At 45.0% G+C, this 12,632-nt stretch overlaps 1 protein-coding gene across 9 annotated transcripts in view; it reads right to left on the bottom strand.

Annotated features, from left to right (window-relative positions):
* The window catches only part of PTK2 (protein tyrosine kinase 2), a 211,533-nt gene that overhangs the window by 101,279 nt on the left and 97,622 nt on the right, over nucleotides 1–12,632 (bottom strand). For 8 of the 9 annotated variants that reach the window (XM_023741606.1, XM_023741605.1, XM_023741602.1 and 5 more), the window contains one exon: nucleotides 7,797–7,851. In XM_023741606.1, the coding sequence (XP_023597374.1) occupies nucleotides 7,797–7,851 (55 nt within the window). Of the gene's footprint in view, nucleotides 1–5,431; nucleotides 5,454–7,796; nucleotides 7,852–12,632 lie in introns of those variants that run through there. The other variant, XM_023741610.1, reaches the window with a different exon arrangement.

Genomic DNA, 12,632 nt, shown 5'->3' on the forward strand with positions numbered 1-12,632 from the left:
GGAGGCCAGCAGGTAGAACACATGAGGGGTCTGAGGTACGGCTGGGGGGCCCTGAGGAGGCCAGCAGGTAGAACACATGAGGGATCTGAGGTAAGCGGGGCCCTGAGGAGGCCAGAGGGTTAGAACATATGAGGGATCTGAGGTAAGAGTCGTCACTGAACTGAAATGGCAAAAACTGTGGGAGAAGCAGGTTGGCAGGTGAGGTCAAGGAGAATTCCAAAGGCTCACTTTGAGCATGCTAAGTCTGAGATGCCAATCAGAAATCTGAGGACTGGATGGTACCTATACCTACAAATAAAGTGGAGACAGGAAAGAAGGGTGGGCTAAAGCCAGGCAGGTAGGAGGACAACTAGGAGAAAGTGATGTCAGGGACAGAGCGAACAACAAGTGAAATATAGTCAGATGGATGAGGATGAACAGCAGCTGTTAAAAGTGGGCAAGACAGGCTGCTGTGGTCCTGGTGAAACCATCTCAACAAAGTGGAGGGGACAGAAGACGGGTTACACTGGTTTGAAGAGAGGAGGAGAGATGTGGGGAGAGTTCTTGTATGTAACTCTTGGTGGTTTCATGGCAAAAGGAAGCAGAGAAACTGGTGAGGGAGAACAAAAAGGAATTGTGGGATTTCGTGGTAGGGAGGTAGAGAATTTGAGTTCGCTTCTCTCTCAATGAGAGGCCACGAGGAGGCCGAGAAGGTGGCGGTAGTGGTGGTGAACATCTGTGGATGAGGGTGGAAATGTGAAGCAGTTGTTTTGGAGAGCAGAAAGAAGAGTTGAACTCGCCAGGGCCAAGTGCAGAGGATGGCTGGGCAGCAAGCATCTCTGTTTGAGATGTATGGTCTTGGATTTAAAGAGGAAGATCTGCTTTTCTCTAGCGACTTCCAGTTGCTGGGATGTAGGCTCAGAGCAGGCTAATAGTTGGTTTTAAACAAGGCTGGCGTTTTGACAGGTAAGACAAAAAGTGAAACAAGAGAGTTACAGGTGTTCTACAAATGAATAACACTTCTGGATCACAGAATCTAAAATGAAGAGAAATGGACTTAAGGTTAGCAAGACTTGACTGTAAAATGTATCACACATAAAATGAGTAGTTGGCCTTGGATGCACTGCATAGAACTGGGAAGCAGATGCTGGGGGCAGCCGGCCAACTACTAACTACGAGCCAGGGACTGAGACGGCCATGCCTTTCACGAGGCTCAGTCTGGTGGTGTGACAGCTGTTCTGACTCCAGGATTCCCAATCTCTGCCTGTGACTGCCTACACAGGGCTGACATCCCCCAGGAAAGTGTACACTGCCATTGGGATGCGAATTATTTTCTGCATCCCTTACAGGACGTACTTCTCATTATCAACTAACAGTAGAATGTCCTGGGAGTATGGTGGATGGAAACCAGTCCCTGAGAAGTAGGTCCACTCCACTTTGGACCCAGAATGGACCCACTAAGGAAACTGTTCTCTGTGTATGGCATACACCAAAGAGTCAGAACAGATGCCTTGTCCTTAAGAAACTCAGAACAGGTGGGGAGAAAAGCTTCCTGATCTCACTCACGGCTCTAAAAGAACATAATTCTGGGGCACAGTGCCCCTGACACTGATGAAAACGCAAAAGATGGTGCCAGAAAAGACTTCTGCAGACCCTGGGAATGCAGGATGTAAATGAACTCTGGATCTCCACAATGGCCTTGCAAGGCAGATTCTCCTCTTCATAGATCAGTGGGCAAATGAGACTCAGAGAAGACAAGACAACCAGGGAGGCACAAGAGCTGGGATGCAAACCCCGGGCTGCTTTGTTTCACGTTACGTGGTCAGCTCAAGCACCTCTCTCTCGAAGAGCAACTCCAGACAGCACCAGGCAGAAACGACCACCCCATCCTTAGTCTCCTCCCACCTGAGTGTGTCTTCAAATACAGTACTTAAAACACCTTTTATACCATTAAAAAAAAAAAAAGAATGGTCCCTCTTACCCCCACCAGTAGTCTGTAAAATCCCTGGAAGTGAGAAGGGTGCCTAAATCATCTCATTATTTCTAAGACTATCAAGAAAAGTGTGGCCCACAGCTGAAACTCAATTAGGTGCTGGAGAGTAAATAAATGTATGACTGTACTCCTTGGATTCTGGCAATCCCTTAAAGAAAATGGACATGCAAAATCTGCTCCTGACCTGTAACTGAATGCACACTTCCCTTTCTGTCAGGGAAGTGGGATGACAGTGCAGACTTCTTTAATATCAACTGTCTGTCACAGAACGTACTGCCTCAGCGTGCTAACAGTCAGGTCCCAAGAAACGTCTCCCATCAGCAAATAGAAACGAGTTGAGGAAAAGCCCTGGAATCCCATAAAACTCTTCCTTGAAATACACGACATGATAAATTAGAACATGGTAGCAGCTGCAAAGAATGGCTGTCAAAAGAGCATGCAGACCAAAACACAGAGGCAAAGCATTTTTATTAGCATTAATAAAAGGTTGATACATTCATTCATGCCTCTGAAAAGAACACTCCCGTTCAGCTGAGATAGGTCCTGACATGCACAGATCTGAAACTGTAAGAGGTCCAGAAAAGAAGCCACCCTTCTCTGCAGGTCTTTATTCTCTGCTTTGTACCTAAGCCCCAATAACTGGTTGGTAATGAGCTATCAGTAATAATGGTATGCACTCACATTCGTTCGTTCATTGGGTGCTTTTTTAAATGCGTCACCTAAATGCTGCTCTACAAACTAGCAGATACAGCAGCCCTTCTTTCAAGTCGGGGAGCCAGAACATCCTCTTGAGCTTCACCCACATATCTAACTGCCTACATGATATTTCCAACAGCATTTCCCACAGACATCAGAAAGCTAACACGCCACCAAGAACAATCCTAATTTACACTAAAACCTTATCTGTCCCATCTCAGTAAATCTCCCAGCTGCTGAGGTCAGACACCTAGGAATCGACTTTGATTCCTTCTGTTCCCTCCCCGAGCACCCAGTCCACTGTAAAAGCTAACATGCCACAAAGAGCAATCTTAATTTACACTAAAACCTAATCTGCCCCATTTTCGCAAATCTCCCAGCTGCTGAGGTCAGACGCCTAGGAATCGACTTTGATTCCTTCTGTTCTGTCCTCCCTAAGTCCTGGGTGTGCTGTTTCTCTCTTGCTCTCCACCTGCACCCTTTCTCCCACCTGCTCATACACCCCGTTTCACACGCTGTTTCTAAAGCACGTGGCGTGTTCTCTCTTGCTCTCCACCTACACCCGCTCTCCCACCTGCCCATACACCCCATTTCATATGCTGCAGCCAGGCGCTCCTATCACTCTGCAGCTCAAACCCCTGGGGATTTGGGATAACAAGTTACCCCCACCAAATGGGTCCTGCATGATGGGAATGCTCCTTATGTCCCCCACCTCATCTCCTGGCCCACCATGGCCCGTATGCTTGCCCTCATCCTGTGACAGCCCGGCGGGGGGGGCTTCCCTCTCTGCGCTACCCACACCTCTCATCCTTCTAGCTCAGAGCCTGCCTTCCCCTGCAGCAAGGAAAACGGGGCTGGAAAGTCATGTGCTTTGTTAGTGATGCTTCCTTTGTCTTAGTGATGATGAGGACCGTCATGAGGAAAAGAATCAAACCTTGGACCTATCCTAGGAATTACAGAAGGGTGAGAACTGCATCATGGGGTCAATTAGAAACCGAGGGCCTATAAATTGTCACATTTCATTTTTATACACGCACACACATTTACCTGTTACCTCTGAACGTTTAAGAATGTAAAACATGAGGTCTATGAACTAACTCAACTGAATCTGCTTTCATCGTGACTGCACATAACCACGTGCGAGGCACACGCTGATGGGTCTTTCCCTTTCATTTTATCTTCTACCAAAATTTCCGGCTCCAATTCCCACACTACATAGAAAATAAAGGACAAGTTGTCAGGACAGTGCCTTTCTCCCTCCTCTACCCTGCCTGCCCCTTTTAGTGCACCTGGTACATGCTAGGGCTGGGGAGCTCCTCCTTCCTGGGCAGGTTGTGTAAATGCTGGGGTTTCCAAACATCCTACCCCAGCCGTCTCCCCGCTCTGCACATCCTCCTGTGATGCTGTGACTTATACCCACTGCTTCAGCCCGTAAGCTGGTGGCACCTGAGAGGTGGGATGATGTGTCAATGAAAACCTCAGATGCTGGGTTTCAATCCTGGCTCTGCAATACAGCTCTGAGATTTTGGATAAGGGTGTTACTGTCTCTGCTTCAGTTGACTCATCTGTAAAATTGGGATCACAGTAGAACTTATCTCAAACGGCTGCTGGGGAGACGAGTGAGGCTGAGATAAGCCCCACCTGAGCGGCCCTGCCTGCTATCCACTCTACCTGTCAGTGTTTTGACTGGACCTATCCATTCACCTGGCAAGTCCTCCAGACCACCACGGGCTCCCGGCCCCTCAAGCTCAGTATTTATATACCTGGCTGGATCCTTGGCAGTCCCACCCTAACTGTCTTCAAAAGCCTGTCTCTTGACCACGTAGGTGTACCAGGAGAAACCTGGGGCCAGGCTGCTGGCTCTTCTTCCTCCCTCCACATCAGATCTGCACCTACATCATGCTGAACTTCACACCTTAGCATACTTCAGATCTAACCTACGGGCCCTATCTACACCCCGTCTCTTTTTAATCCAGCCCTCATTATGTCTCTTTGCAACAGCGCCGCACGATGACTTAGAAACTACGAAAGGGGATGTGCGCTGCTCTCCTGCGGCAGGGCGGGAAGCCACCAGCCCCGCGCTACCCTGAGAGGTGATTTTGTTTCAGGCTCTTTCCCATTCAAAACATTCTTGGAAATGCAATGCGTACGGTGATAAAAGAACGAAGATGCTCGCCCTGATACTTTAACTGGCTGGGAAATTTCTTAGTAGCCGGACAAATTATGTTTGAAAACAATAACTCTGCAGTGGTCTGAGCTAGGATTTGACTGCATCTGTCTCATCCAGATGAATATGGGGAAAGCTGCTTATCGCTTATACACTTCACCAAGCTGAGAACCAGAAGACACGGGGATGAACATCACCCACAGAATCGACCAACTCAATCGGCCAGAGCAGGGGAAAGAACATTCAGTCAGGGTTAGTGTCCTAGGACACAGAAACAACGCTCTGGCTCTCCACCAACTAAGAGGGGAGCTGCGCCAGGCGTGCTCTGCCGGGCTCTCTGACGGTCATGCTTAAGTGTGGCCACCAGAGAGGGCTGGGAATTCCACAACATTCAACACCAGACGAGAGCTAGAAAGTCTTCAGCTGCATGAAAGGAGCCGAAGGTAGTTTTTATGGGAAGGATACTTCAGAAAGCATTACTTCTTTACTAACTTCTCAGTGAGGAGAATAATCTACAAAACCTGTTGTTGCCGTTAGGTGCCATCGAGTCGGTTCCGACTCATAGTGATCCCACGTACAACAGAACGAAATATTACCCGGTCCTGCGCCATCCTCACAAGTGTTGGTATGTTTGAGCCCATTTTTGTAGCCACGGTGTCAATCCATCTTGTTGAGGGTCTTCGTCTTTTTCGCTGACCCTCTCTCTACTTTACTAAGCATGATGTCCTTCTCCAGGGACTGGTCCCTCCTGATAACATGTTCAAAGTAAGCGAGATGAAGTCTACTTCCTAGAATCTCTTGATATTAATCCAGTTCCAGAACTGTTGAACAAGCAAGAATGTTTCGCACTGTAATTTATCCCTACTTATTAGCTTCAATGGAGTCCTGGTGGTGTTAACGGTTAAGAGCTCAGCTGCTAACCAAAAGGTCGGCAGTTCGAATCCACCAGCCGCCCCTTGGAAACCCTACGGGGCAGTTCTACTCCGTCCTATAGGGTCACTCTGCATCGGAATCGACTCAATAGCAACGGGTTTGGTTTTGGTTTTATTAGCTTCAACACTGCTCTGTGTTTACTCAAATTTAGGAAATATGCACATTCTTCCACCCTACACTAATTCTTATGCAGAGAGAAAACTACTAAGAATACGATACTTCTTCAAAATGAAGCAGTATTATTCAGTTCAATCATCAGAAACTGATGATATTCAGCCATCTGAACTACAAAAATGTTAATTTCATGTTAGTCAACCTCATATTTATCAGATGTCGACAACAACAGTGGATTCCTAGGGCTTCCCAGTGAAATAGTTATAATGTAATGCTAAAGAGAACTTACAATAAACACAGCAATAGTCTGAGAACACGGATCCCTGGTGACGCAACGGTTAAGCTCTCAGCTGCTAACGGAAAGGTTGGTGGTTTGAACCTACCCAGAGGCTCCACAGGAGAAATACCTGGTGACCCGCTCCTGTAAAGATTACAGCCTAGAAAACTCTATGGGGCAGTTCTACTCTGTCACACGGACTCTCACTGTGAGTCAGAATCAACTAGATGGTGCCCGACAACAACAGGCTAAGAACATTAAGGGAAATAAGGGACATATCCTCCCACCAAGTGCTAAATTCAGATGTATTCACTGGTCCCACAAAGACAGCTTACTTTCTAGCCCATCCACAGGGCCTACCACAGTGACGGGCTTGCCCAGCAGAGGCCAGGCCTCCTCCACCCTGCACCTGCTCAGGTTCGGATACTGCAGGTGCCCAAAAGGGGTTGCTGAATGAATGTGCTAAGCCAGGAGCTTCTGTGCTCGACACAAAACATTCAGTCTGACATGGTCACCTGCCAATCAAAGACCAGAAAATGATGACTATTTTCTCTAAGAATAAAATTAACCGCTCCTGATAATACTCTAGGAAACCACCTTACTTGGGAATTGTATAGCTACTTCACAAAACTGGTAAACGTTGATCTCTAAACATTTCTAGTTTTGAAATTAGATTTTTTTACTGAGAGTTATATATAAATAAGTTAAAATTTGGCTATTTTGACTTGCTACGTAATTGTAGATTTACAGAAGAGCTGAAAAGACAGTACAGAGAGTTCCCGTAATACCCTTCACCCAGCTTCCCCTCCTGTTAACATCGTACAGAATCATGGTACCTTTGTCACAACTAACAAAACAATCTGGGTACAATGCGATTCACTAAACTACAGACTTTATTCAGATTTCACTAGTTTGTCCATAAATGTCCTTTTAAAAAAAATTGGGGGATCCCATCCAGGACAGCACAGTGCATTCAGTCATCACGTCCCCTCAGGTTCCTCCTGTCTGTGACAGCTGCTTGGTCTTTCCTGTCTTTTGTGACCTTGACTCTTCTGAAGAATAATCATCAGAACTCTGTAGGATCCGTCAATTTGAGTTTAAAGTTCTACTAGTATAATTTTTTAAAAAAAGCATCTCTGGTACAACTAATATCAGAGAGAAAGAAAGGTAAAAATCTTGCCAATTATTCTTAGTATTGGAGACACATGCACCCAGATGGTCTCTCCCATCAATCATGGATTATTCAAGCTCCACCAAATAGAATAAGGGACTCTTTCAACCCTTCAATGTGAGTGTTAACTAAAAACAACGCTGTAGAAATTTAAATGTAACTAAAGGTAAGAGGCACATAAAACAAAATGGCTGTCGAAAAGGCAAATGTTAACTGACCTATCCACTCCATACAGCTGTTCTGGAAGAAACGAGGAGCTGAGACGTATTTTTTAAAGCTATTTAAGAAGCCAAGTATACATATTTGTTTCAATAAGACTAGAATAACTATTAGCTTTTTACATTACAGCTTTTACACATAAGGGAGAATACCATATCATTTTATTCTTCCAAAACCAATTTACCATTGGGGAAAAGGTATTTGCATAACTTGATTATTTGATTATGATAAACGAGACTCTAATTACCTTGACAGAATCCAGTAAACTCTTAGGGAAAAATCGCTTTAAACCAACATCTTTTCTGAAATATAAAAAGAAGTGTATTAACAAATAACACCACCAAATTAATATAATGACATTCTTGCAAGAATATAAAAGCACATTAAATTATTTATCCATCCACATGGTACTCAGGCAGGAAACAGTATGACGCAGCTTCAGTTAACCAGCACATTTCATGGGAGGAGAAGGAGAAATCAGTTTATAGATATATACAGAAAACATAAACACATTTTAAGCAGAAAGTCCTTTGGTTTTTTTTTTTTTTTTTTTAACATGTTGTCGAAAATTTTAAATATCGCCTTGCTGCAAAGTACAATGTATGAATAAAGGGTTGTTTTTCAGATATTGCTTGAAGGTTACCCTATAACATCAGTTCCAACCGGGTAGTGGGATTTATGGAGAGAAAGCAGACCAGCCAGATCATAAAAAGATTCAGGACATCCCCTGAAGTTTAAAAAAATACCTCCCTCCCTTGGATTTATTCTACCAGTTGACTACTTTCTAACACACTTTTCTGGGTAAGGGACTCATTCGCCTAATCAAGGTTTAGCATCTCAGTCTCACACAAGGAAAACACAAACAAAGTGATCTAAGGTCAGAAAGCTGAACGCATGGAAAGGCTGGAAATCCCAACGATCTCCCTTACATCAGGCAACGAAATTAAACGAGCTGTTATTACCAAAGGCCTCAAAGCACTCTGGCCAAGGAACTTCAGCAGAAAACAGACGGCAAAGAATAGGTCATTCTTGCTTTTCTGCCCACTTTGGTCACTAAGTTACCCAGGCTTTTTGGCCACTAGATGGCACTCATGTGCCAGTAAGACGAAATACTGCCTCTAATTAAGTAGGTGACGGGATTTCAGGAGAGTCCTGGAAAATATAAAGGATGAAGAAGGAGAAAAGTGAAATACAGGTGTCTTTTCAGATCACATAAGGAAACAATAAATTGAATATAAAGTTTAAAAAAAATAAAAAACCACCAGGGATGACTTCTTCGTTTACAACTATAAACTAGCTGGTAATAAAAATATAGAAATCAAGTCAGAGTTCATGAATAATCCTATATCTAAACTTCCTAATCCCCTATTCTATAATCTAATTACCAGTTAGTACCTAAACCGATGAACTCCTTCTTGTTAAATCCACAATTAGTCTCAGTCCTTACTCTCCTTGCCGTCATTATTTATGATTTCATTACATCCTCTGAAGTTCTTCACTGAGTTGCTGGCTTACTGTTTCCTGGTCTCACCTACTAGTTAATTTCCGTAACTCCTGGTTTTCGGTTTATTTCGCTATCCTCTTTTGGTTGTAACTCCCTTTCCTTATCTTTTCTGAACTGACAATTTATTATCTGACCTACTTTGATTATTTGATACGAAGAGGAAAAATGTCGGCCCCAGTTTTTCTCTTCCCTGCTGCCTCTCAAAACACAGGGCCTTTGCATTTGAAGGATTTTGGTGTTCAGCACTACTGGGAAACTGAGGGTAGCAAAATCAGCACATAAAGGAAAAATAAAAATTCTAGAATTTTAAAGGTATTATCCTTGAAGATTTTTTCCCCTTATCCTCCTTTTCAGGGAATGATTCCATAACAAAAAGCACCACTTATTTCCCTAGCAGAAAGTCCTGGACTGGAATCTTGGCTTTGCCACAGGAGGCATTTGGCTATTACTTAGCATCTGTGGACCTCAGTTTATCTATTTGTAAACTGGGAATGCTAACTCTGACAGCATACAGCGGTGCTGAGGATTAAACAAGAATGTGTTTACCAAGTCCCTAGAATACTTTCCCCTGGGAACACCCCGAAGCCCCTCCTGTCTGGTGAGATTCTGGCCCATACACAACCCACTGTGTTAAGCAGAAGAGAGTCGTGACCTGGCCCGTGGTTTCCCCGGACTGCCATATGCAGAGTATACTGTGTGTGTGTGTGTGTTGGGTGGGGGTGGATTCCCACAGGAGTTCAGGCAAGCAATGGCAGGGGACGTGGACGAGGGCAGCACGGGGAGTGAGAAGTGGTGAGAGTCAGGATACATTACGGACGAAGGGCCAACAGTGCTACCTGATTGAATTCCGGGGCGGGTGATGGAGTGGGCACCGAGAGCTGTTTTCTTTTTTTACTGTACTTTAGATGAAGGTTTACAGAACTAGTCATTAAACAATTAGTACACATATTGTTTTGTGACACTAGTTACCAACCCCACGACATGTCAACACTCTCCCTTCTCAATCTTGGGTTCCTATTACCAGCTTTCCTCTCCCTTCCTGCCTTCTAGTCCTTGTCCCTGGGCTGGTGTCCTCCTTTAGTCGTGTTTTGTTTTATGGGCCTGTCTAAACTTTGACTGAAGGGTGAACCTCAGGAGTGACTTTATTACTGAGCTAAAAGGTTGTTCAGGGGCCATATTCTTGGGGTTTCTCCAGTCTCTGTCAGACCAGTAAGTTTGGTCTTTTTTTGTGAGCTAGAATTTTGTTCTACATTTTTCTCCTGCTCTGTCCAGGACCGTCTATTGTGATCCCTATCAGAGGAGTCAGTGGGGGTAGCTGGGCACCGTCTAGTTGTGCTGGACTTGGTCTAGCAGAGGCCATGGTAGTTGGGGTCCGTTAGTCCTTCGGACTCATCTTTCTCCTGCGTTTTTTGTTTTCTTCATTCTCCCTTAGACATGGGCAGTTAGAGACAGGGGGCTCTGTGTGACGCAAGTGGAGATCTCGGGGAGGTAGCTGGCTATCTAAGTCTTGAGGTGAGGAGAAAGGCCAGGACAGGGTCTGTCCTCCTCCTGCCCATGAGACTGCTGACGGCCATCAGTCATCCGTAGACATGTCTACTGTTCTTAGAGACAATTTACTGTACTCATTTCTGTCACAAACAGGATAATTAAAGATGGACCAAGAGGGTTCTATGTTTCAAGAAAAATTAAAAGGAGCATATTGCTTCGTGAAAATAAAAACTACCATTAGGTGTTACTTATTTTAAATGCTTCAAAGGTGATGACATCTGCATCAAAGAAACAAAGCTTAAGGCCAGTTGATGCTTAGCAAGTGTGCAGTGTAGGGTTTTCAAAACTACTTCTGAGTAATAATTAATTTGTAACTTTTGTCCATATGGAAGAACTCTATTTAATAAAACACCTGACATGTGAGAAAATTAAAATAAGTCTGAAGTACACAAAATTGTGAAAAAATTCAACAACAACTTTTAACAGATTTTCTCAATTAAATCTAGAAGCCCATGTACCTCAGGCTCTGTGGTGGAAGGCTCGGTGACGGGCAGAGAGCGCCGAGACACTGTGCTCGGTGTCTGGAGAGCCTATTATAGAAATCTAAATTTAAAGCCTCTCTTAGGAGCCAGGCAGGGGCCATGCAGGCTGCCCCATTTTTCATACCAGGTCGCCTACCCCTCACTGCGGTTGGGTCTGGTTGTCAGTGGTTTACCACGTGTCCTCTAACCTGCAGCTGTTCAGCTGTGTGTGGCATCAAACTCCTTTAAACCCAAACGCTACACAACGGCCATATGTAAATAAAGCGATAAATACAACGTATGCATAATAAAACGTGACTCCTGGCCTTTACGACATAACTCTTCACTAGATGGATAGCTGTCAGAGGGTATACCCTAAATGCATGTAAACCCTCTGACAAAAAACTAACTGACATCAAGCATTTAGAAAACGACCAAACTCCAACTCCCAAATGCAAGCATTAGGTTGTTAAGATTCCCTATTGGTTCAAAAGGAATCTTTTGAACCCATACACAGCTGACAGGCTATCAACATTAGGTAAGAGCTGTGCTGTCTGATGCAGCAGCCACATATGGCTATTCCTACTTAAATGAATTAAAACTAAATACAAATTTCCTTCCCAGTCGCAGTGGCCAAATTCCAAGGTGGTAACAGCCCGTGTGGCTAGCAGCTGCCGTGCTGGACAGGCAGACACAGAACACATGCGTCACTGCTGAGAGCTGTAACGGGCAGCGCTGGGGTGAGACGTTGACTCTAAGACTCCGCATCCTGGGTGCTGTGGGCCTGAGCTCGCCTCAGTAGAGGCGGGGGGCTGAAACGGATGGATGCTGCCCTCACTGCACAGCGACCACGGGGACGAACCACAAAGGGGCTCCAGCACTGCTCAGAAGACATGGAAAGGGAGGAGAGGCGCCTGCTGCGATGGTGCCGCGGCGGGGCCGCCAAGTTACTGCGGAGAGCTCAAGTGAAGTGAGGGGCCTCCTACCGCCCGTGCACACACACGACGGAGACAGAAACCCCCGCGGCTTTTATTACTCTATTTTTCTCTCTGGATGCACAAGAGGGTTTCTACAATCTATTCTCTAAGATTCAAGCTATTCTGATCTTGGAGCCATGTAGAAGGACAGCCTACACGCGTTCATTTACTGACGCACTGAGACTACTGTGTACGGGGCACCATGTTAGATAACGGGGACAAAAAAAAAAATCACTGAAATACGCTCCTCTCCTCCGGGGAGACAGTCATGTAAATAACTAACTGTACAACAGCGTCAAAGGTGCCATAAGACAGTGAGCTTTCAAAACCAATATATTTAGGGTTTCTGGGACTCAAAATTACTTCTGTGGTCAATTTCAAACCAGAATTTTCTTAGGTAATGTTTAATTTACGTCTGTCCTTTACATGAAATATTTAGACTACTGCTGACTGATGACGCCTTCTTTCTCTTTCCCTTTTGTTAACCCTCAGAATCGCTGCCATGCTCTCAGCTGATCCCACCACTGTGGTGTTCTCTGAGAGAGCTTCACACACACACACACACACACACACACACACACACACACACACAC

This window comes from Trichechus manatus, unplaced genomic scaffold (assembly GCF_000243295.1).
Source record: "Trichechus manatus latirostris isolate Lorelei unplaced genomic scaffold, TriManLat1.0 scaffold00185, whole genome shotgun sequence".
Classification (NCBI taxonomy): Eukaryota; Metazoa; Chordata; class Mammalia; order Sirenia; family Trichechidae; genus Trichechus; species Trichechus manatus.